Below are 25,900 nucleotides of genomic sequence, written 5' to 3'. Positions count from 1 at the left end.
CAGAAAATTTGGGTAGTACAAAATATAGAAGGAAGAAAAATCATGGTTCTGTACTTAGCTACTCCTGGTTCTGTACTTAGCTTCTCCTAACATTCTGATGTATTTTCATTTCAGATTTTTTCCCCTGTATATGGTGCTATTTGCTGTGTTAGTGATCATATTGAATTTATATATGGTTGTTTTTCACTTAGCTTTATTTTCCTTATTATTTTCTCATATTTCTCATTTGATAGTAGCTACTTACTTATTAAACATTTAAGCCTGTTTTCAGTGTTTTATTATCAAAGTAAGGCAATAATGAACATCTCTGTGGAGCTTTTCCTGTTTTTCAGATAATTTCCTTAATTGTAACTTCCAAAAAAGTCAAATTACTAGGTTAGAGGGCATTAATATTCTTAAGACTCTTGACTAAGTAATATGAGAAAATGCCTGTTTCCCTGGGCTTTCATCAGCAATAGCATTCCAGTTAAATTTGTTGGGCCAGATATGGAATTACATTTTCATTGGACATTTTTTGATTATTATGCTGTTGAATATTTTCTCATATATTGTTATATTTCACCTCTGTTCTCTTGGAATTGTCTGATCATATCCTTTGATCACTGTTTTTATGTGCTGTTTATCTGTCAGGGTTGCCAATCCTTTGTTATATTTGTTGTAAATAATGTTACCAATTTGTTGTTTGCTTTTTAATGTTCAATATTGTTCAACAGACCCTTCTCTAAAAGTTTTAGCAAATTCAGATGAGAGAACAGGAAAATTAGGAAATTTATTCTTTAAACAAATGATTTTTCATTCTTTGAACCTTATTTCTATATGAATTTCCTTTCAAATATGTCCTGTTGAAAAAGAGTTATCGGTCAATAAAATGTCCTCTGTGGATTTCATTAAGTGTCGTTGCCCCTTCTTTACCCTCGTACAGATTATGGCCCTAGCTCAGTGCCAAAACACTTGCTTGAAAATGGGAAGATCTACCCAGTTATAAGGATGTTTGTATGCTTGATGCCAAACATCTAGATGATTACACATATTTAAATATTGAACATAAGGGCTTCCCTGGTGGCGCAGTGGTTGAGAGTCTGCCTGCCGATGCAGGGGACACGGGTTCGTGCCCCGGTCCGGGAAGATCCCACATGCCAAGGAGCGGCTGGGCCCGTGAGCCATGGCCACTGAGCCTGCGTGTCCGGAACCTGTGCTCCGCAACGGGAGAGGCCACAACAGTGAGAGGCCTGCGTACCGCAAAAAAAAAAAAAAAAAAAAAAAAAATTGAACGTAATGTTGACATATTTATACTTTTTGATTAGTGGTGCATGGTAGCATGCAGTTTTTATTCTAGAATGTCGCATATTATTTAACGTGATTTTTAAGATTTTTAAATATGCCTTTTATTTCAGATCTTTGACTTTTAAATTATATTTATCATTATGCATTCAGTAATTCTGGCTACTCTGTTGAGAGGAAAAAAGTTGACCCTTTGATTAAAGTTATAGTTAGAACTTGGGGGGATCGTAGTACCACCTAGTATTCTGATCTCCATTTTAAGTAGATGAGAAACCTTGGGATGAGAAATAGCAAGATTACTTAGACAAATTAAATAGCTGGGACCAGAATCAGGGTCTGATCTTCATAATTCTTTACAGTCTGTCGTGCTGTTGAGTTTGAGTGCCCAGGACATACACAATACAGTATCAGAGTTGGGCTGTTGTATTCAAATGACAGAATTACCTTAATAGAATCTTTTTGAAGTTATAATGTTTTGCTTGCTTCAGGACAAATGTAAAAATTAATCTATATGGAACAAAAACAAATTTCAGGGTATCTAATAATTAACTTGCTTTTTTTCTTTTGAAAAATGTATATTTCACAACTATATGCACAAACAGATCATTAGAGAATTCACCATAAGCTTTAATTCAATTTTTTTGGTGCCTAATTGGTTCTTTTTGTTTGTTTTTTTTTGCGGTACGCGGGCCTCTCACTGTTGTGGCCTCTCCCGTTGCGGAGCACAGGCTCCGGACGCGCAGGCTCAGCGGCCGTGGCTCACGGGCCCAGCCGCTCTGCGGCATGTGGGATCTTCCCGGACCAGGGCACGAACCCGCGTCCCCTGCATCGGCAGGCGGACTCTCAACCACTGCGCCACCAGGGAAGCCCGGTGCCTAATTGTTTTTGATTGCATAATTTATCATCATCTTTGCCTTAATAATCCAAGAAGGCAAATAAAATGAGATCCAGGTGATGAACAAACATGCACCTCAAAATGTAATTGCGATTCTATAAAAACGTTTAGAACATTAAAATAGTCTTTGAAGAAAATAGCTGACATTAGTGTCAAGAATGTATAAAATTTTGTGAATTTGTTCTCTAAATCTTTTCTCTTTAGATTTTGAATCCACTTGTTTCCAAGGCACAACTTTCCCAAACAGTCCAGTCTCGTTTAGTTAGTTGTAAAATTTTAGGAAAATTGACCAACAAATTTGATGCCCTTGTGTGAGTATTTGTATATAATTTTTTGTCTACTTTATTAAATTGATTTAAAATGTATAATGACTGTATTGTTAATAATTATATTAGATTTGTATTATTCCATACTGTTTACAGTTTAGCTGATTTAAATTTACAGAATATAGAATTCTCGGGAGTCTACTTATTCAGAGGCATTTCTTCTTGATATGGCCTTTCAAAATCAATAAGGGTAACTTTTTTTCTATTTCCCATCATAGTCATCTCTGTCACATACCTTGTGTAGTTTTGAGGATAAAATAAAATTATCTTACAGACTTCAAAAATTGGTGAACATTGACATAGAGAGATTTATGCTTTTTTCCATCAGCTTTTTTCCATCATTGCTATGAATTCATTATCTTGAATAATTTATCTTACTTTGAGGTTTTATAGAGAATGTTTACAATTTATATGCTACACTCTGCCCAGATGATAAATACCAAGTGGAAAGAATGGAATGTTGTGTAATTATGACACAAGAGTAAGATATAAAATTGACGAATATTTTGGTTGAGGGTTGCTAGAATCAGTCCACTTGCCTATAGCCTTTTATCGTAGCTAAGATGTTTTAGCTGCCAATTACAAATTAACCATTATTTAAAAAGACTCAGTCATATACATAATTTAAAAGTAGCTGTTAACATCCAAATGTAATAACATGTAAATATACATTGTAAATGATAAAGTTCTTTATTAAGGTATGTTTGTTATTATTAAGCTAAGATTTTGAGGATAATTTTTTGAAAATATTAATTATTCTAAAATACTCACCCATTTGCATGTTTCTTTCCTCTCTCTCCAAGCATTAAAAGAGAAATTCTTCCCTTGGTAAAATCACTCTGTCAAGATGTAGAGTACGAAGTTCGATCTTGTATGTGTCGGCAATTAGAAAATATAGCTCAGGGCATTGGGTAAGTATACTTTCAATTCCTTTTGTCACAGTTTTATTTCTGGATTGTCAGACATGTGTATCCTGTTCTGTATTCCACGAAAGCATGCTTTTAAAGGGCTAAACTTTATATGAGCTTTAAAAATGATCATAGTAAGTACTTTCTGATGTGTTTATGTTAAAAGAGATAAAAGTGAAGATGTTTAGTATGGTGGGTTAATGTTAATTTCTTTCCTTTTTACCTTAGTTACTTACTTGTCACTCCAAACCCCTAGATCCAGGAAGGGAAAATTGTCCGTGTTTTGAATATAATATACCATGCTCAGACTATAGCTGTACCGTATCTTTTAGCTGGCAGCTGTATTACTGGGTCATTTCAGATGAAATTACTCAGTGCAAGTCTGTCTCCTGTGCGGCTCTGCCCTTCCAGTGTCTGCTTTGTAGGTCTCCTTGTCTTCTGAGTGTGTGAAGCTCAGGAAGGAGAGGGATAGGGCAGTCTCTTCTCTTCACCTGTAAAAACTACTCTCATGTCAAGGTATAAGTATGATTTTAAAGGGAATTTTATCTAAAAACCATCTTGGGAAACAGTTTTTTTTTTTCCAAGTATCCTAAATTGGTACAAAAAACTTTGGAACCTCTCAGTTTTACTAGAAATTGCAGTGATTTCTCCTGGTTCTTTGTTTCACAAGCAAGGACAATCAGGTTGTTGCCATTAAAATTGCTAATTAAAAAAAAATCTGGGCCAATATTGAAGGCTTTAGAAAGACTTTAGAATGTCATACAGATTGAGGGTAGAGTAGTGTCCTCTGTCCTGCATCCACCCTTGCTGAGTAGGATTTAAGTGTTGTGTGGAAGCTTAACACTTCAACAGGGTAATCAGTTCCTTAACCTTGATCTCAGAACCAGCTTCCTTCCTTCTGTTAGGTCTTCTAAGGCTAGGCTGACTCTGGATCATTGTGGACCATAATTAATTCAGTCTTGCCCAGATCTGTGCCCCTTAACCAAGATCAGAACCTATTAGGAGAATATGCTGTTGTCTTTTTGTATTCTGTTTTTTTTTTTTTTTTTGTCACTGAAATTTTGACACAGTGGATGGGTCTTCTGAAAATTAATATATGATTATTGCTTAAGGATTAATTTATAAAGGTAAAACTAGAAAGAATCTACCTAGCTTGTTAAGTTAGAATGCACTTGTTAAGTTAGAATGCTGGGTTGTATAATATTTATTTAATTTTGAGTTCTTACATATTATTAAAGACATAATTATAGGACTTTTGTGTTATGCTGGCTGAAAATTACTAAGACCTGATTCATATTCTTTATTCTCCCTTTGAAAAATACATAAAACTAAAGAGAGGTACACAGGCTTTTTTCTTTCAGCATTGAAAATTAGGAATATTGTTAAGATCTTATGGTTACCAAGAGAAATTTTCTTATAGTCAAGGCTAGATGAGGCCCTGAGATAGGTGAAAGGAATTAGGAAGAGAAAACTTCAGAGATTGGCACCGGTTTGATACTACTGCTCTGGGAGTTAATGTTCCTAAGGCATTTGGGATTGAGATGTGCTGGGAAGAGGCCCAAGAACAGAACAGAATTGGGTTTGTAATTTTGTGTTTGCTGTGGCTAGCAAGGGAAGATTTACTGACCATTTAAGTTTAACCAGAGTTGAGCACAATTATTTATTAGTAAGATGATCAGGAAGCAAATTGAAGAGATTCTTCTCAAGCTGGCATATCCATATGGAATAAAAGCTGCAAAACACTGGAAAGCCACTGTGGATTGTGCACCAGTTTAGGATCAAAGAGGACAGTTCTTAGTCTGTCAGATTAATAGTGAATAGTATTATGAAGAGGTCATACACAATCATTACAAGAAAACAAGTGTGCTGAATAGATTTCTCCTTGTACAGGGATGACTAAAGAGAAAAGAAAAACAGACTTGGGATCTACAAAATGATCCTTCAGTATTAGAGGGGAAGAACGTACAGCACTAAGATCGGAAAGAAAGAACATACTTTTGAAAAAGTTGATCAGACTTCTAATTATGGTGATATACTAAACAAGATAACCTGAAAATCCTCCCATTACAATATGTGGCAAAATTCAGCATCCATTCATGATTAAAAACTCTCAGGAAGCTAGGGATGAAGGAAACTTCCTTAATCTGATAAAGGGCATGTATGAAAGAAAAACCTATAGCTAACATCATACTTAATGGTAGATATTGAATGCTGTCCCCCTATGGTAACAGCTGGCAAGGATAGTTTTCATCACTTTTATTCAGTCTACTGGAGGTTCTAGCCATTGAAATAAGGCAAGAAGACAAAAACCTAAAAGGTCTAAAGATCTGAAAGGAAGAAGTAAAATGTTTTCTATTTGTAGATGACATCGTTGTTTACACAGAAAATCTTCAGTAATTTACAAAACAGCTATTAGAACTAGTAAATGGATTTAAGGATGTTTCAGGATACAAGGTTAACATACAAAAATCAATTGTGTTTTTGTATACTAGCAAAAGATAGTTAGAAAATGAAAATTTAAAACTTTGAATGAAATTTTTGAATGAAATTTTAAAATTCCACTTATTTATTTTAACAAAAAATGTACAAGACCTACACTGAAAACTCTATACTCTACACTGAAAAACCATAAAACAATGTTGAGAGAAATTTTTAAAAACAGATATATACCATATTCATGAATTGGAAGACTCAATATTGTTAATATTGTTAAAATGTCAATTTTCCCCAAGTTGATCTAGCAATTCAATGCAGTCTCGACCAAAATTGTGCTGTTTTGTAGAAGCTGATTCTAAAATTTATATGAAAATGCAAGTGACCTAGAAGAGCCAAAGCAGTCTAAAAAAAAAAAATGACAAAGACTGTGCATTACCTGTTTTCAAGACATAATAAAACTACAGTAATCAAAAGAATGTAATGTTGGTAAAAGGGTAGACATGTATCAGTGGAAGAGAAGAGAGAATCCAGAAACAGAATATGGTGGATTGATTTTTCAATAGAGTGTCAAAGCAATTTAATGAGGAAAGGAAAGTCTTTTCAAAACATGATACTGGGATAACTGGATATTCATAAGAGAAAAAAATTGAACATCGATTCTCACCTCTCACCATACACAACGACTAACTTGAAATCTATAATAAACCTAAATATAAAAGCTAAAACTATAAACTTGGGACTTCCCTCGTGGCGCAGTGGTTAAGAATCCGCCTGCCAATGCAGGGGACACGGGTTCGAGCCCTGGTCTGGGAAGATGCCACATGCTGTGGAGCAACTAAGCCCGTGCGCCACAACTACTGAGCCTGCGCCCTAGAGCCCCCGAGCCACAACTACTGAGCCTGCGTGCCCAAACTACTGAAGCCTGCACGCCTAGAGCCCGTGCTCCACAACAAAGAGAAGCCACCACAATGAGAAGCCTGCACACTGCAACGAAGAGTAGCCCCCGCTTGCTGCAACTAGAGAAAGCCCGAGTGCAGCAACGAAGACCCAACACAGCCAAAAATAAATTAATTAATAAATTTAAAAAAAAACTATAAACTTCTTCGAGAAAGTATAGGAGAAAATCTCTGCGGCTTTGGGGTAGGCAAGGATTGTTTAGATAAAAGTCATGAACTATGAAAGAAAAATGTGATAATTAGACTTCATATTAAAAAAATCTGTTTACTCTTTAAAACGAGTCAAGTCCAGAATGGAAAACTACTGATACTCACAATACATATATCAAGCTTATATCCAGAATATATAAAGAACTCTTACGACTCGATGATACAGAACTCTTTTTTTTTTTTTTTTTTTTTTGCGGTACGCGGGCCTCTCACTGCTGTGGCCTCTCCCGTTGCGGAGCACAGGCTCCGGATGCGCAGGCCCAGCGGCCATGCTCACGGGCCCAGCCGCTCCTTGGCATGTGGGATCTTCCTGGACCGGGGCATGAACCTGTGTCCCCTGCATCGGCAGGCGGACTCTCAACCACTGCGCCACCAGGGAAGCCCTATACAGAACTCTTACAAACAGTCCAGTTAAGAAATGATTAGTATGTTTGAACAGATATGTCATAAAGGAAGATATAACATATGATGAAAAAGCACATGAAAATGTATTCAACATCATTAGTCATAAATGGAATGCAAATTAACACCACAGTGAGATACTACTACACACTAACTAGAATGTGTAGTGTAAAAAGCCTGTCAGAATCAAATATTGATGAGAATTTGGAGTAGCTGGAACTCTAATACACTGCTGGTGGAAGTGTAAAATGGTGGAACCCACTTTGGAAAACTGATTGGCATTTACTTAACAGTTAAACGTATATCTTCCATATGACCCAGCTGTTGTACTATAAAGTGTTTACCCAAGAGAAGTGAAAATATATGTCAACAACAAGAATTGTTTTATATACACAAGTTTATAGCAGCTTTATTTGTTTTACCTAAAACCGGAACAATCCAAATGTCTAGCCACAGGTGAATGGAAAAATAAAATGTGGCCTGTCCGTACAATGGAATACTATTCAGCAATAAAAAGGAATGAAGTACTGATACATGTGATATTATATCATGGATGAATCTCAAAATCAGTATGTTAAGAGAAATAAATCAGACACAAAAGGATATATACAGTATGTCAAATACAAACTAACATATAGTGACAAAAAGCAGACCCATGATGGCCTTTGTCAGACGCAGATTGTAAAATTCAGATATAATGGGATTGGTGGTTGGTTCTTGTCCTCTGCCCTTATTTTTGTCTTTTGTCAGATTGGAAGTCTGTTGATGAAGGGGGAGCATGTAGGGAAGGGCCAAGCCAGAACTCTAGAGGCAACTTGTCTTGTGAAAAGAGAGCTGGAGATGCGTAGGTCCCCAGTGTTTCTTCAGACCCAGTCTCCTTAGAACAGGTCAGTGGAGAAGGCACAAAGGAGAGGGTTCCTCGAATTGATTGTGCTGTCCTGGCTGACCATAGAACTCAGAATCATCATCAGTATTTAAGCTGAAGCAGACAGCTACCATCAGATGACTCCAAATCACACAGCCAGACCCCAGAATTCCTGGATGGCTCTCTGGGCAAGCTTGCTTATTTCGTTCATCTTGTTATTCCTGACCCTGTATTTTACCCCCTTTTGACATCATGAAAGGGTTAGGTTGTAGTTACGAGCATCTAGACTGATAAAACTGGACTTATACAGATATCAGGATCTTTAGATCCTTAGATCCTTAGACTCTATTCTATTCCATATATGTCTGGCTGGGGCAGAATTTACATGTGAGGGAAGAGAAAGATATTCTTATAGATATTTTAGTTTAGGCAATACGCAATCTACACCCACTTCCTGAAAAAAATTACCTATAATCCAGTTTGCTAAGAGGAACTAATGAAAAAGGGAAATATTTGTATCATACATGTAAGTCCCCCATAATGCCTTATTTCCCCTCAACTTTTATAATATGGCAAGTGGGCAAAGAAAATGAACATATACTTCATAAAGAAGAAGTACAAGTGGCTAATAAACATTTATTCAGTCTTATTGTTCAACCATGTTAGTAGTCAGAACAATACATTCACTTAATGAGTATATTGAGCAACTACCATAAGTTGCCTAAGTAAATAGGCAATTGCTATCGATGTTTCTCGTATTCATACTATCATGCTTTCCCAGCCAGACTGCGAGCTTCCAGACAGCAGGAGCCATATCCTTACGATTTTTCCTATTTTCTGTAACACTTAGCTCAGTGACTTGGTCTTAGTAAGTTGTTGATAAAAATGTATTGGTTTGATTTATTTTCTTCTATTGCTTATTGTGCAGGACAGAACTTACAAAAAGTGTGGTGCTCCCTGAATTAATAGAACTTTCTAGGGATGAAGGCAGCAGTGTGCGGCTTGCAGCTTTTGAAACTTTGGTTAATCTGCTCGACATATTTGATACAGGTAAATCTTCAAGTGGATACATCTTTGCTTCTGAAAGCATTGTTTTTCCGTGTTTTGTATCACTAGTAAGGAGTAAAGGTAGCTGCAGGATGGAGTTTCTTATGTTAACTTTCATGATAAACGTTAGACTTCCCTTCTTCTCTCTCAGTTATGGTCCTTTCTCTTTTGGTGCCTTCTCTGCTGCCACTTTTCCCCTCCTGGCACCTGGTGTTGTTGAATATTTCCTACCCTTCTCTTTCCTTTCATCAACATTTAACTGACTAGTATGTAGGGCTAAGAATTTGGGTTGGTGATTAGTTTTTAACTTGCTCAACTAATTGACCCTAAGACAGATCTTGACTAAAGCGATATCTAAATCAGCTTCCTCTACTTAATATTTTAATGCTGGAAATTTCATGGCCACAGGAGGAGAAATCTGGGATGGGATATTTGGGTGGGAATGGGTAAGGAGGTGTTTCTTAGTGTTGTGCAAATAAAATCACAAAGACAATTAAATTAGTTGCTCTACTGAGTGTGTGACTAGATTCTTAACCAATATTAGACATTAGTTCAGTGCAAATTAACTATTTTGTCAGGGTGACATTTGGAAGGGCAAATGTCAAGTACTCAGATGCAAAACACTATTGTGTAATTGTAGGATTCCTTTGTTTTTGTTTTTAAATTTATTTATTTTACTTTTGGCTGCATTGGGTCTTCATTGCTGTGTATGGGCTTTCTCTAGTTGCAGAGAGCAGGGGGGCTACTCTTTGTTGTGGTGTGCGGGCTTCTCATTACGGTGGCTTCTCTTGTTGTGGAGCACGGGCTCAGTAGTTGTGGCGCACGGGCTTAGTAGTTGTGGCTCACGGGCTCTAGAGCACAGGCTCAGTAGTGTGGCGCATGGGCTTAGTTGCTCCGCAGCATGTGGGATCTTCCCGGACCAGGGCTCAAACTCGTGTCCCCTGCATTGGCAGGCAGATTCTTAATCACTGTGCCACCAGGGAAGCCCCTGTAGGATTACTTTGGATTAATAATATTTTAACTGAACTAGGAGACCCTCTTAAAGATTATTGCAATGTGGACAATTATGATGTATGGATGTTACAGAATAATAGTTTAGGCCGTTGGATGAACCAGAGGAGTAGCAACAGCAGTATCTGATAAGTGAACAAATGAACCTCTTTGTCCTAATAATGGGGCACCCTTAGGCAACCAAACTAGAAACATGGGCATCATCTCTGATCTGGGGCTTTTCCTGTCCCTCACTCGGTTATCACAGATCTGTCCTAACCTGTGTTCATGGCTTTATTTCTTCCCGTTCTTTCCCACTCCTCTGGCATCTGGTGCTCCAGCCGCATTTGCCGTTATCTTGGCATACCAAATTCTTTCAACCTCTAGCCTTTTCATGTTCTCCTTTTCACTCTTCCCTCTATTTTTCTCCTAGCCAGCTGTTTCTTTTCAGTGCCCAGTTCAAAACAGTGTCTTCTCTGACATCTTCTAAATCCCTTTATACCAGGGGTTGGCAAACTATGGCTTCTAGGACAAATCCTGCTGCCACCAGTTTTTGTAAATAGAGCTTATCGGAACATAGCCACTCCCATTTGTTTATGTATTGTCTGTAGCTGTTTTGTGCCAAAGTGACAGAGTTGAATACTTGGGACAGATAAACTACAAAGCCTAGAATATTTGCAAAAATAGTTTGCAGACTCCTGCCTTATACTAACTATTAAAATAGTGATCACATTGTCTTATGATATTTTTTGTGTTTGACTTCTTTGCTGGTCTGAGTTTCTCAAGTTCAGAGAACTTTTTATTCATCTTTCTACTTCTGTTAATGCTTGTTGTCTGAGAAATTCAATAAATGTCGAATGTTATTTAGTAAAAACAGTAGGTATGGTACTGAAATGTGTTGATAATAATAATACCAATAAACCTGTTACAGGGTTTTACTTAGTATTGTCAGACCCTTAATAAAGTAGTGATTTATTTCTGAAAGTTTAAGAGAACTGTGGGAAATTCAGGGAGCATTTGGAATCAAAACCTAAATATTGTTGATATCAGAAACTTATGACCTAAGCAGGCATACTCAAAGAATGAATTCACTTTTTAAAAAAGAGTTGTATAGGAAGGAAAAGCGAAGAAATTCATTATACAGAATGTAATATAAGCTAACTTACTTTCAATCAAAAATGAAATGACAAAATGCAGCATGGTGTGAGATGTATGCAGAAGAGAATTCCTGCTACTCATCTATTTATACTAGTAGTATTAGCATTCTTGTAGTTATTCAGACTCAAAACCTCAATCATCTTAGCTTTTTAATTTGTAGTCACTCTATAGTTTATTCCCTATGGCCTGTGGTGTCAAGTCCAAACCTCTTAGCCTGGCATAAAAGTTTTTGATGTTTCCCACTTATCTCTCACCTATTCTTTAAGTCATCCCTCCATCATCATTGTTTTCAGATATTTTCTGTTACTCTGAGACTAACATAGTAATTTTTCTTTCTGGAATTTGTGTATATGCATTAATTTCTACATGTGCAGTGTGGGCAACTGGATCTAAACTATGTTTTATTCTTGTTTTTCAGATGACAGAAGTCAAACTATACTTCCCCTAGTGAAATCGTTTTGTGAAAAATCTTTCAAAGCAGATGAATCAATTCTTATTTCCTTATCTTTCCATTTAGGAAAACTATGCCATGGACTGTATGGTATGCTATGTCCTAAGAATGTCAAGATTATAGATAATTTTTCCCTTTTCTTTTAGCCACAAAACTTTAGCTCTTCAGTTGTAAAGCCTACCCTTTAAGTGTGTAAAATCTTAAGAGATCTTAGAATTTTGATAGCATAATTTAGAACACAGTTAGAAATGACTTTTTCACTCGTAGAACCTATATGAAAGAACAATCGCAGGGGCTTCCCTGGTGACGCAGTGGTTAGGAATCTGCCTACTAACGCAGGCGACACAGGTTCGAGCCCTGGTCTGGGAAGATCTCACATGCCACGGAGCAACTAAGCCCATGCACCACAACTACTGAATCTGTGCTCTAGAGCCCGCGAGCCACAGCTGCTGAGCCCGTGTGCCACAACTACTGAAGCCCACACACCTAGAGTCCCTGCTTCGCAACAAGAGAAGACACTGCAATGAGAAGCCTGTGCGCCACAGTGAAGAGTAGCCCCTGCTCACCGCTGCTAGAGAAAGCCCACGCGCAGCAATAAAGACCCAATGCAGCCAAAAATAAATAAATAAATAAAATAAACTATTAAAAAAAAAACCAAAACAATGGCAGAGTGAAGTAGGCATAGCCTTTTAAATTTCTGAATATTTTATCTTTATGTATTAGTTGGTATATGATAATAGAAGCTCAGGTATATTAACTATTGTGTATAGTAAGTATACTCTTATTAACTTTTTGTAGAATAATTAATATATCACATGAGCAGTTCAGCTTAGAATGCAGAATAATACCTGTAACTCTTGGCATTCTGAACATATTACTCAGTTCTTAGCTTACTAAAATAATGTAAGCATTAATTAAATTATAACAATCTAGCATAGAAAACATATTTTTATGCAGATTGTGGACTTTTAATAGACTGTTGAAAAAAATTATTGCAATATATGTTGAGTTACTAGCTTCCTAAGACGGTATGTGAATGTGGAACCAGTGCATTCCATTGACCAAAATTATTTTGAGTTTACTTCACCGTCTTTCAGATTCCTTTGTTTTTTTTTTTTTTGGCTGGGCCTTACCGCTTCTGGGATCTTAGTTTCCTGACCAGGGATTGAACCTGGGCCCACAGCAGTGCAAGTGCCAAGTCTTAACCACTGGACTGCCAGGGAATTCTCTCAGATTCCATTTTTAAGCTCCTTCTCTGCAGACATATGTGCATGTCTTTTCTGTAGGCAACTTTAGCATATTTACCATAAGTAAATAGCAATAATGGCTGCCATATTATTATTGTAGTGACTCATTAGTGGTATATACAATGGTACATGCTGCAGAAATTAATGCAGATGTAATTCCTGTGTTGCATAGTTTTATACTATCGAAATTAAAATGAAAATATTATTAAAATTAACATAAGGTGAAGAACCATTAGATTTCTTCACAATAGTTATTCTTTTTTCATTGTTGCTTTTATTTATGATTTCCAACCATTTATTTAAATATTTGGTTCCAGTTATTTTTATTGCACTTTGCTTTTCCCTTTTTAATTATTGTTTTCAATTAAAATGTTGAGCAAAGGTTTTGCATTTGTTTTAGGAATATTTACTCCAGATCAACACTTGAGATTTTTGGAGTTTTATAAGAAACTTTGTACATTGGGTTTGCAACAGGAAAATGGACACAATGAAAACCAGCTTCCACCCCAAATCTTAGAGCAGGAGAAGAAATATATTTCAGTACGGAAGAACTGTGCTTATAACTTTCCGGTAATAAATTATACATTTGTATTGGCTAAACGTTTTAATTTTAACTTAAAAACATGAATAGATTGCATTGAAAAATAATGCCATATTTGACACTTGCTACATCACATTATGTCTGGTGTATGTTGGTTAATTTATATTTATCTCTGTGTAAGTATATATATTAGAATTATATGCATGCATTTGGATCTTCCAAATATGGTTTATAACTAAATTATGATTCAGAGGACATGATTCAGTTTAAGTGACATGATTATAATAAGAGGTGTTGATGCATGTTTTTCTCTCCTTCCCACTCATCTTCTCCCTCCCACCTCCACCAGGCCATGATTGTTTTTGTTGATCCTAAAAATTTCCACATGGATCTCTATTCTACATTCTTCTGCCTTTGTCATGACCCTGAAGTACCAGTCAGATACACTATTGCTATTTGCTTTCATGAAGTAAGTCTGAAAAAGTGATACCACTTTACATTTGTTGTTAATTCTACCTACATGTAGTATATGATTTTTTGATATTTTGTATACATCTGTTTACAGATTTATTAAAAGATACAGGCTCCATATCGCTCTCATATTCTAGTCCTAAATATTGAAAAATTCCCGTAATTCTCTTTAGAATGTTACACAGAATTCATTTACATAAATACGTTATATTCATTTAACAGGTATTAATCCATTCGTTCAGTATATCTCTAGTAAATCCTTACTTTAAGCCAGACATTGTGGTATGGATGTGGCTGTTACAGATCTGGAAGTAAAATCAGTTTTTATATGCTTTATAATGTTTATATTTAGCTTTACACCTAAACTTAAGAACTTGAGTACACATGGAAAATTGAGAGATAGATTATTTAAATTTATGGTTTTTACTGCAAATGGATCATGTTTTGTGAGCACAGCTTTTAGATTCAGCTGTTACAACAACTCTCCATATTGTAAGAGCAAAAGTGAATTTAAATTTTATGATGAATATAATTAACTTCTTAACCCTTGAGATTGAAATTTAGGGCATGTTTCTCGAGTGATTGCAGTAAGTACATGTTGCTATAATTGCAGTAAACATGTATAACCTATAACTTGCCAACTTTAGGACTGTCACATAAAAATATCTGTGTGGGTTAATAAAATATTCCCTTCTTTTATGAGAGGTATAATAAATATTCTTATTCTCAGTGAGAATATTTCATCCCCTTCCTTGCACTGTGTTCAGAGCATTGTCAGATTAGTTGAAAGTGTGCAGGATCTCCATAGCAGCATTGGAAACGTTACTTAAGACTCTTGGCTATTGAATGATAGGCTTTGCTTCTTTTGAATAACATTTTTTTTCTGGTGTGAATGAAATGAATGTTCATTCTGCAAAGTCCAGAAAATATTCCCTTTAAATGGTGTAATTAATTAAAATAATTCAGTGTTGAACAATTAAGTCATCTTTGTAAATATGCATATAGGAATATGCTTTTGGAGGAGGAGAGAGGGCAGAGGGCACTGGCTGGCTGAGTGAACTACTTGTCTGTAATATGTATTAAGTGGGTATTTAGGCATGGTTACCATGCACGCTTGTATTTGTCTAGATTAGTGGTCTCCAGAGATGATTGCATGAGATTAGAGTCTGAGAAAGCAATATTTATGCAATACGAGAGTTTCTATTTATGTTTATTTTTATCTCATACCTTTAATATTTCACTTTATTTATGTCCACTATAAGTGGACATAATGTGTTAGCACCATAGGAAAAAAAATTGAAATATGTACACAAAAATATTTCACCAGTAGAAGTGAGTTTGGAAATCATTGATTTAGCTATTTGCTGGGTGGCTAATTTCTGTATTCTGACAATCATACCATGTAGGTAGGTTAAGATGATACTTCATAAATGAATGGTTAGTCTAGGTTTGTCCTTTTAAATAATGAAATTCCACTGGTGGATTTAAATTTCCTTAACAGTATTATTGTTGGATTCTGATAATTACTTTAGTATGGTCTGAGTTTATTCTTGTTTTTCAGAAAAATAATATTTTGAAAATACTTTCAAAAAGTCAAAAACAACTCTGTAGAGCAGAGACTTTTAAAACACCTTCTTTGTCTAGGAACCCCTTTTTCAAGTAAAACCTTACTCAGAAACCCAGTATGTGGAAAAAATAACCCAAAAACTTAAAGGTGAAGTAGAAACTGGTGAATCTACCATTGCAGATTTTTACTGTTGCTCGTCTACAGGGGAAAAAAAAAAACAGTTCACAAAGGAGTTGGTTTAGTCTAGATTCTCCCAACTCCCAACTCCTCTCTTGCTGATTGAAGTCTTTGATGGGAAAAGTCTTCGAAGTTTTGCTTGCTTAGGAGTTTTCTCTATCCCTATGTGGCTACTGGCCTTCAGTAGAATTTGCCCCCTCTGGGAGCTCTGAACCGAGATGAATGCTCCCATGGCTGGGCTCCCTTGAAAGACCCTGTTGGCTGCTCTAAGACTTTAAAATGTGAACTACAGGCATCCATGAGCTTATTAGTGCTTGTGAGAGGGAAGTTAGGACTGATAAATCCATTCTTCTACACTCCCGACCCTCATATGTTCACACACTCCAGCATGTTAGGAAGCAGACTGAAAAGCTTACGTATGCAAGTAATTTTTCTAGAAATCTAATTTTATAGTTGTGTTGTAAACAAGTCTCATTTTAGAAGAAAATCTAACAGGGATTACTTTTTTTTAAATTGTTTTTATAACCTTTATATGTCTAGTAGTCTCAAATCTGAGAGACTTTATTGTTCCATTCTAGGTTTCTAAACTTCTGAATTCTGGAGTGTATTTAATACATAAAGAACTAATAACATTATTACAAGATGAATCATTGGAGGTAATACCTTCTTACTTTGCTTTTTACTTCTGTTATATTAAGTTTGAATATATCAATGCCTGTTTTCTTTTATTTTCCTGCTTCTTGGGAATTGCATGAATTCTAATAGCTGACCAGCCCCAGAAGCTTCAAGTCGATATGCCACTGTATCATAGACTAGAAATTGGGAATATCTTTTTAAAATAGTAGGTTTTAAAATATATGTGTATATTTGTTTGTTATGGAAAATTTTGGAAAGGTCAAAAAGTAGACAGACAAAAGAATACTTTTAGTTCTGATCACTGTTTCTCGTCTTATATTTTTTCATTTTCTATTTTTTCTATATAAAGTTTTTAAAATTTTACACAATTGTGATCATATGTTATATCACATTTTATATCTTTTTGTTTCTCCTAGCATTGTTTGGGGAGTATACTTGTGGAGGCTTTGGAATACTTTATTTTGATGCTTTATCTACTATATCCTATTCACCCAAATGACTACTAGCTTGCCAAATCTCAACTCCTCAACATTAGACATCACTGATGGTGTCGTCTGACTTAAACTGCTTTTCAAAAGTTGGGAGGCAGTTTTGAGCATGTTGTCAGGCTGTGTCAGATCTAGGCGATTTGAATATTATCAAGAGGCAGACATACTAATCTCTTTTCAAAGGTAGTTTGATCAAGGTAGCTAATTTTGTTTCTAAGACTTTGCAGCAAGAAGATGACAGAGCAAGAAAATAGAAACCCCCAAAATGCTGTTTGGTAACTTATACTATTTCTGTGTAGAAATTGGCATGTTGATTAATCTAAGATTAGAAAAACATAGCCATCACAAGAAGAGTAATCAATATCTCTGTTAAAAGGTACTAGATGCTCTCATAGATCATCTTCCAGAAATCCTGGAACTTATGTCTACTGGTGGAGAAAGCAGTGTTCAAGAAAATAAGGTAAATCCCATGTATCGAAGAAGTTTCTGGACATTATATGGCCTACCTTACTCTGCAGAGTTGTTGTGAGGAATCAACAGAAGAGTGTATGAAAAACGGGTAAAAGAGTGCTTGCCACATAGTAGGTGCTCAGTAAATGTCTGCTAGAGTTTGAACAGCTTGAATTTCCTCTACCATTCCCTTTTTTTTTTAAAACATCTTTATTGGAGTATCATTGCTTTACAATAGTGTGTTAGTTTCTGCTATTTAACAAAGTGAATCAGCTATACATATACATATATCCCCATATCCCCTCCCTCTTGCGTCTCCCTCCCACCCCTCCCTATCCCACCCCTCTAGGTGGTCACAAAGCACGGAGTTGATCTCCCCGTGAGATGCAGCTCTTCCTACTAGCTATCTATTTTACATTTGTCCTCTACCATTCTTACATTACCACAATCCTTATTTATTGTCCTTGGAGTTTACATTCATATTTTCAGTTCTTATTAGCATTTATTATTACTGCAAAGAATAGCAACTGTTGAGGACAGAAAGGTAGGAATTTAGAAGGTCAAAGTTTGCTGACAGTGAAATAGAATACATTTTACTTTAGAAGGGTTGTGAATCCCAGTCTCTTTCAAAATTTTGTTTCCAGTAATCATAAATTTTATATATAGATTTTTTTTAAGTATTTGATTTTACTAAATATTTACTTCCCTGTGACAACTAAGATGCCTCCTAATTTCCGAAAAGGTTAAGAGTTCCCCCTCCCCAGTGTATTGTAAGACTGAATAATTTGGTTGAGTGCTGAAACTGATTTCTTTAATTATCTTTGATTCTCTTGATGTGTTTTCTTCTTTAGTTATCATCTCTCCCTGACTTGATTCCAGCTCTCACAGCTGCTGAGCAGCGAGCTGCAGCCTCTTTAAAGTGGAGAACTCACGAGAAGCTGCTCCAGAAATACGCCTGTCTGCCGCACATCATATCAAGTGATCAGATCTATTATCGTTTCTTGCAAAGAATGTTCACAATCGTGATGACAAATGTGAGCCCAATCCCTGTTATCTGACTTTCTCTTGAACTTGCTTCTGTTTTGGAATTAACCAAATTATCCACATTCTTGAAATAGAACGACACACTCAGTTCATGCCCTTCTGCCTGGAGGGGTGTTACCTTTGCTTCCCCACCGGTTCTCCTTTTCATCAGCTTCTGCCTAGCTGGAGAGAGGGATGCACAGGGAGAGTGTAAACACATACACTGCAAGCTTGATACCGTTCTTCTCAAGGGAGGGGTTGGCAGGAGTCAGTGATCTCAACTGCAAAGTGCCTTTTGCTCTCATGTACACCTTTCATGTCTCATGGCCTCAGCTGTGCCCTGTTGCCTTAAGGGTATCCCTTAAGCCCCTTAATACTAGTTTGGGTTCTTTTTCTTTTATAGTACCTGAACAGTGACTTGTTACAAATAAAATGTATACAAAAAACACGGATGCCCTACTATGGATAACCTCAAAATTAGAGTCAAAGTAGGGGGGAAAAAAAGACTTGTATTCAAATTTCCCCATAGAGTAAGTTGTCTACCTTTTTCCTTAAAATTTCCAGAGAGGATTGTTTAACCCTCAGTTCACTATACATTGAATATGACATCCTACTACCATTTTTTGAAGTGTAAAAAAGTTCTACATAATGTATATGTTTTAGAAACTATTAAAAAAGTACTTTGAATTCTTATTGTTCTCAAAAAAAGTGAGATAACAAAATCTAGTAGCCATCTCAAAAACCCCAAATCAGGTTTAGCTTCAAAGAGGAAAAAAATGACATTATTGGTGTCATTTACAACTTAACTAAAAAAAAAAGGAAAAAGGCATATATCTTATGACCTAACACCTCTACATGAAGTTTGTTTCATGTATCAAAGCAAAGTCCAGGGGTTGAAGGTTATTTTATAGATGTAATAATCTTAAAAATTGATATTGACAAAAATGAGTTCCTTCTCAGAGGATAATGCATGAATGTACCACATAGAAAATTTCACATGAAATCAAGCAGAATTTATTAATTACTGTATTCAGCAGTTAATTATTCGAGTCTTTGCTGTGTCAGGCACTGTTCTAAGAGCTGGGGATATAGGAGTGAATAAGACAGACAGAATCCTGCACTAAAGGACCTTGCATTCTTACTTGGTGGTCATGTGGGAAGTGATAAATAGTAAAATAAAATAAATATATTAGCAGGTGGTCTTGATCTTAATTGTCTCAACCTGATTACTTAGTAGGTGTCTTTGTGTTTAGAAAGCTAAGAATACATAATTATTCCATATTTGTACTTTCCCTTATCAGGAAAGAGAAATGATTTATGACATAGTGTGAACAAAATACTTTCAAGCCTGAGGGATCTGCTTTATGTTTTCTTTTACAAGGAGGTAATTCCACACTTAAAAGGAAATATGTGATTCACTATAGCACATTTTCCATGATCAAAAAAGACACTTATATTCTGTTTCAATATTCCCTGGAGAAAAGATTCTATTTTTAGTTCCATATCTAATGGTCGTAATATTCATTCATTTAACAAAATTTATTGAGCACTTACTACGTGCTGAGTACTATTCTGGATGCTTGGAACACAGTAGTGAATGAAAAGACAAAGGACCTGTTCTCATAGAACTTTAAATTCTATTAGAGACAGAAAACAAACACATATAATACATACATCGTACACCAGGGATGAAAAGTACAAGGAGGAATTAAAAAGCAGCGTAGAGGGGAAGAAAGTGATGGAGGGTCGTAGGATGGTATTGTGAATATAGTGGTCAGGAAAAAGCCCTTTCTGATCAAATATGCTTTGTGCAGAGGCTTGGACCAAGTAAGGGAGTGACCACGTGGAGGTCTGAAGGACAGGTGGTCCCCACAAAAGGAAGAGTGGATGCAAAGGTGTGATACAGGGTGTGCTTGGTTGTGTGAGGAGCAGCAAGGAATCCCGTGTGGCGGTCGTTAGCGAGAGATGAGGCTGGAGAGGTCGCTGGGCCCACAACACGCAGGTGCTTGAAGGCCATGCTGTAGTGTGTGGATTGTATTCTGTGATACAGGGGAAGGCTTTGGAAGGTTTTGAGTAGAGGAATGACAGAAACTAACATTTTTTCCTGCTTTAGTTATGAAAAAAATTTAAAACGCAGAAAGGCAGAGAAAATACTATAATGAACCCTCACACACCCATCACCTAGGTTTAACAGTTGTTAACATTCTGACATATTTTCTATTTCATCGTGCTGAAAAATTTTAATTATAGATATCATTGTATTTTTATTTCTAAACATTTCAGTATTCCTCTCTAAAAAAGGACATTGCCCTATATAACCATGATACAATTATTACATTTGACAAAATGAACAATTATCTTTAATATCATTTAAAGTTCATATTAAAATTTACCAATTATGCCCCAAATATGTGTGACAGTTGTTTTATTCCATATAGGATCCAAGTAAGATCTATACATTGCCTTAGGTGGTTACATCTCTTAGTTCTCTTTTAATCCAGAACAGATTCCCTCTTCGCCCTTCCCCACTTTTTCATGACATTGAATTGAGGAAGAGACTTAGTCAGTTGTTCTGTAGAATGTCTTCATGGATTAACTTGTTTATCTCTTCTCCATATTTCTTCTAAACTGGAGGTTTGATAAGGGCTTGCCGAGTTTTAGGTTAAACGTTTTTGGCAAGAATACTTCATAAATGCTGCTGTGTATTTTATGTTGCATTGTGTCTGGACGGCTGTCCCTCCGTAAGTGAGCTAGGAGTGGTTGTGCAGATGGGGACAGCTCTGTTAGCCTACTGCAAAATTGTGTTTTCTCTCTTGTGATCTGCGTCACAATCTGAAGCTGACACTTCAACACTCGGAATACCCAGTTTCCCACCAAGCTTTTACCCATTAGTTTTAGCATCCAATGATGATCCTTGCCTGATCAGTTATTTCATTATAACTTGCAGAAAAATGATTTTTTAAATTCTGTCTTTTCTTCTACATTGTTGATGGCATTCTTCTCAGGAGAAATGCCTTTTTTTTACATCTACTTGGGTAATTTATTTACCCTAAAATATATTTCCTAATGTAAAGAGAGGGTAAATTCTTATTTCTTTCCCTCTAATTATCAATTTTCGGAGTTAGGAAAACTCTGAAGTGGTGCAGTAGCCACTTCCAATGATGATGAATGAATTTTGTTTTTGTCTCTTTCTTTTAGACTCATCATTTTATATTAAATAATGTTTTAATCAATTACAGTCATTATTCGCATGCTTAAGTGGGCACGACTTCTTTAAACTGGCTTTTACTTGTTTTGATATAATTACTTTTATCTTTGATTTCTGGCCCAAAAGACATTACCTTATACTGTGAGGTATAAAATACACGTATTTTAAACTATTTTTATTTCAAATGACTAGTGTTTATGCATTTGAAATTCTATTAGTATACAAAAAATGAAAGAAAAGAGTAACATCCTTTTATTTAGTTCATTTATCTAAAATTCATTTTCCGTAATTCCACTGATATTTCTGTTTATGTACATTTCTTAAATTTTCTGTTGTAACTCATAGTGAATATTCTTTTTTTATATTCGATTAAAAGCACCACATGAAATGGTTCTCAATAGAATGGAAATAACTTGTATAAAATATGAGAGGAGGGGCTTCCCTGGTGGTGCAGTGGTTGAGAATCTGCCTGCTAATGCAGGGGACATGGGTTCGAGCCCTGGTCTGGGAGGATCCCACATGCCGCGGAGCAACTAGGCCCGTGAGCCACAACTACTGAGCCTGCGCGTCTGGAGCCTGTGCTCCGCAACAAGAGGCCGCGATAGTGAGAGGCCCGCGCACCGCGATGAAGAGTGGCCCCCACTTGCCACAACTAGAGAAAGCCCTCACACAGAAAGGAAGACCCAACACAGCAAAAATAAATAAATAAATAAATAAACTCCTACCCCCAACATCTTTAAAAAAAAAAAAAGATTGATTTAAAAGTAAGATTTAAAAAAAAAATATGAGAGGAGGTAGCAGGCAGTACTCTCTGAGCAATGTATAGTTTTTCCTACTTGAATTTCAAGGATCCTAGTATAATAGTCTGAATCGTCAAGAATTGATTGTTAAAATATTTATATGTAAGTCAAGATGGTGAACATGAATCTATACTGGATACAGTATATCTGATTGAGAGATTTTTCTCTAATACATCATTTGAACCCAAATCCAGTAAAGATGAATGGTTGAATTCATTTAGAATTAAGGTTCTGCCCAGTGGTGTGACAGAAATTCAAAGGACAAAGGAGTTTAAAACACTGGTAAGAGTAATTGGTATGTTGTCCCTTGGGTTCTAAGCTTTATCTGTGTCATGGACCGGGGACCTCCAAGAATGGCATTGAGGTGGAAGAGGCCGAACTAAGCCAGAGGGATCTGACATATACCTGGTCATGGGATCTCTGAGTTTATATTTTAGAAGTTGCACATCTTTGGTGAGATACCTGACACAGGGTATGTTCTAACAAATGTTTGTTGAATAAATGAGTGACAAGGTCCAGAGGTGGTTGAGATTAATTTGGGGAGAATATCACTTAAGATGAAGTGGCAAGGAAATGAGAGTCAAATATAAATCAAATCTGGATGACTTGGAAATGACTGCCAAATTGAATTAACTTAGTAGTGTGATAGTAGATTAGTTGATTTGCCTGAGTGATGGTAACATTAAATTATGAAGACACTTCCACAGTGACTTGAGAGGTAGGCAATACTGCTTTTACTTTTAGTCAATAACTTAAAATAGATTTATGGGGCCAAATTATTCAGAGTATATACTATTAGACTGGTTTAATTGTCTTCCCTATTTCTTTAAGAATGTCTTACCTGTCCAAAAGGCCGCTTCACGAACTCTATGCATTTTTCTACGTTATAATCGTAAACAAGAACAGAGACACGAGGTCATTCAAAAATTAATTGAACGTAAGTAATCATTGTCTCTCATTTTGAAAAATAGAAAGTAAACAAACTGGTTGGCCTTAGTTAGAGCTGACTTATATTATGTATCATTTTGCCATGAATAATTAGGCCAGTGTTGGTATATATTTGCATTCGAGTTTTGTAGGCTAATTTTTTTGGCTTGTTTTAGAAATCTTTGACAGGATCAGATTTGTGATGAATGAGAGTAGTGACTACTCTAGGCTGCCTTTTGTGAATTTCTACACTTGAGAAGTTAAAATATGTATACTTATTGTTGAAAGCCCAGTTTCTATCCTGATTAATACAATTTGGAACTAAGATATATAAGTAGGCTATCCTTGAATCTAATAATTTGTTTTATGTTCCTATTTTAAATATCACAGAATGTGAGTTTTGTTCCCTTGAATAGACTTGATAGTACACATGAATGTGAATCTGGTAAGCCGAGGTGGTTTATAATGTCTTAAAAAATTGTCAATTAACAAATGCAAATTTATTTTAATTTGCTATGGGCTAAAACAAAGACAAAAACTTTTTGTTAAAATGTTAATTCTAGAAGTAGTGGTGCGCACCTATATATACTTAGTGAATTTGTTAATTATTGTGTACTTGCTTTGACTGTAGTGTCTTAATGCTTTTATTAAACTCTGTTATCCAGCACAGGCAGGTAATGGAATTTTTCTGGTTATTGGAGTTTACCATTTTAAGTATGGATCACCACTTCTCAAAAAAATTCGAGTACATAAAATTCCATTTAAGAAAAAATAATGCTCAATATACTTTAATCTTCCTTTTTTTTTACTGCATTTTAATTCAGTTTTCATTTTTTTAGTGGTAGGACCTGACCTTTAGAATGTTTTATTTTGAATGGAGATTCTATTTGGTTTTAAATATTAAGAATTTTGCTTTTGAACATTTCTGTAATAAGGGAGAGAAAATTATCCTTTCAACATTGACCTGAATGATTTTCAGTGATATCGTGTTTACATGTGATTTTACTTCAAAGCATTTTTAAGGAAACGAGAAGAAGAAAACAGTTAATTTCATTGGTTAAAGATTTTGAAGTTATACAGACCTGCATTTGAATTCTAGGTCTGTACTTTCCAGCTCTGTGGCTTTAACCTCTCTGAATCTCAGTATCCTTACCTTTTAGGAGGAATAAATTTATTCTCATCCCATTGGATTGACTTTCAGGATTTAATGAGATAATATGTATAAAGTACTTAGTACATGGTGGGTAATCAGAAAATAGTAGATATGTTCATTCAATATTTAATAAATGCTCATGGAACTGAATGCAATGTTTAATACGTTTTTTCTGTTTTTTCAGGTGCTATTAATTTGGGGGTATATAATACGATTTTTTCCCCCTTATCTCTTGTTTTTGCTAAACAAATTGTGGATATAAAAAAGATTGTCATGGACTTAGTGATTTTTTTCACATGAAATTTTATGTAGGAAAAATTAAACTTACAATTTTTTGTTGTTGTTTCTAGAACTGGGCCAAGGAAAAAGTTATTGGAATAGACTCCGGTTTTTGGATACCTGTGAATTTATTATAGAGATCTTTTCCAAATCATTTTTCTGTAAATATTTCTTTCTACCTGCTATTGAACTGACACATGATCCAGTAGCAAATGTGAGGTATGGTACCAATCCAAGAAAATATTTGAAAAAATTGTATTTTTTATGTATCTACTGTGATGAATATATGCCAAAGCATTTTCTTAGTCAATTAAAAATAATCAAGTGAAGAATTTATACTCGGTTTGAAATTCTTGGTAGACTTAACTGAGCCTCAGTAGGACCTGGAAGCGTGATCTTTTAACACTGTCTCAGGTCCTTAGTTTATTGGGCTGATAGCAGTACTCACAGCCAGACTGGCAGGCTTCTCCAGCCACTTGGATACACACATTGGCATCAAGAGAAGATTGAGTAGATGTGATTAATTTATCTATATCTTCTAAGACTAAAGGAAAAAAATAGTTGAAAGTTGGCTTGGAGAAGATCTGCCCATTTTTACAGGCCCATTTATTCAGAGAAGTAAGGCTGTTTCCAAGGCTTTTAGCTGTCTCACATTTTCAAAATCCAGTAAATGGTAATTGGAGTTGATTAAATAACTTGAAGTTAAATGAAACGGGCCTGAAAATGGCTTGCTTGGAAACTGAATAAAAGAATAAATGTATTTTGCCTTTTTTTCCTCCCCAAACAAGCATATTAATTTTTTTTTAATTGTGGTAAAACATACATAACATAAAATTTACTATTTTAACTATTTTGTACAATTCAGTGGCATTAAGCACACATGCATACTGTTTGAGTTATTTGTATATTGCATAATGAGTTGAAGAGAATTTTAAACCCTCAGCCATTAGATTTCGTATTTGTGCTCTATGCCTCTGTTCTGAATTTGAGGAACTCATCTGTAGGAGA

General features: G+C 35.7%; 1 protein-coding gene and 1 non-coding gene across 2 annotated transcripts in view; one reads left to right on the top strand and one right to left on the bottom strand.

Annotated features, from left to right (window-relative positions):
- Positions 1 to 25,900, top strand: part of PPP4R4 (protein phosphatase 4 regulatory subunit 4) — a 117,006-nt gene that overhangs the window by 66,253 nt on the left and 24,853 nt on the right. Inside the window, exons 6-16 of the mRNA XM_060165695.1 lie at positions 2,381 to 2,487; positions 3,306 to 3,413; positions 9,208 to 9,329; positions 11,893 to 12,015; positions 13,573 to 13,742; positions 14,063 to 14,182; positions 16,507 to 16,584; positions 17,429 to 17,512; positions 18,354 to 18,536; positions 23,365 to 23,470; positions 24,964 to 25,111. Coding sequence (XP_060021678.1) covers positions 2,381 to 2,487; positions 3,306 to 3,413; positions 9,208 to 9,329; positions 11,893 to 12,015; positions 13,573 to 13,742; positions 14,063 to 14,182; positions 16,507 to 16,584; positions 17,429 to 17,512; positions 18,354 to 18,536; positions 23,365 to 23,470; positions 24,964 to 25,111 — 1,349 coding nt within the window. The remainder of the gene's footprint in view (positions 1 to 2,380; positions 2,488 to 3,305; positions 3,414 to 9,207; positions 9,330 to 11,892; positions 12,016 to 13,572; positions 13,743 to 14,062; positions 14,183 to 16,506; positions 16,585 to 17,428; positions 17,513 to 18,353; positions 18,537 to 23,364; positions 23,471 to 24,963; positions 25,112 to 25,900) is intronic.
- TRNAA-UGC (transfer RNA alanine (anticodon UGC)) lies at positions 13,076 to 13,148 on the bottom strand. The gene has a single exon. It is a non-coding gene; the product is annotated as a tRNA-Ala (tRNA).

The sequence above is a fragment of the Lagenorhynchus albirostris genome, chromosome 1, assembly GCF_949774975.1.
Source record: "Lagenorhynchus albirostris chromosome 1, mLagAlb1.1, whole genome shotgun sequence".
Classification (NCBI taxonomy): domain Eukaryota; kingdom Metazoa; phylum Chordata; class Mammalia; order Artiodactyla; family Delphinidae; genus Lagenorhynchus; species Lagenorhynchus albirostris.
This window is presented reverse-complemented; position numbering and strand designations above follow the sequence as displayed.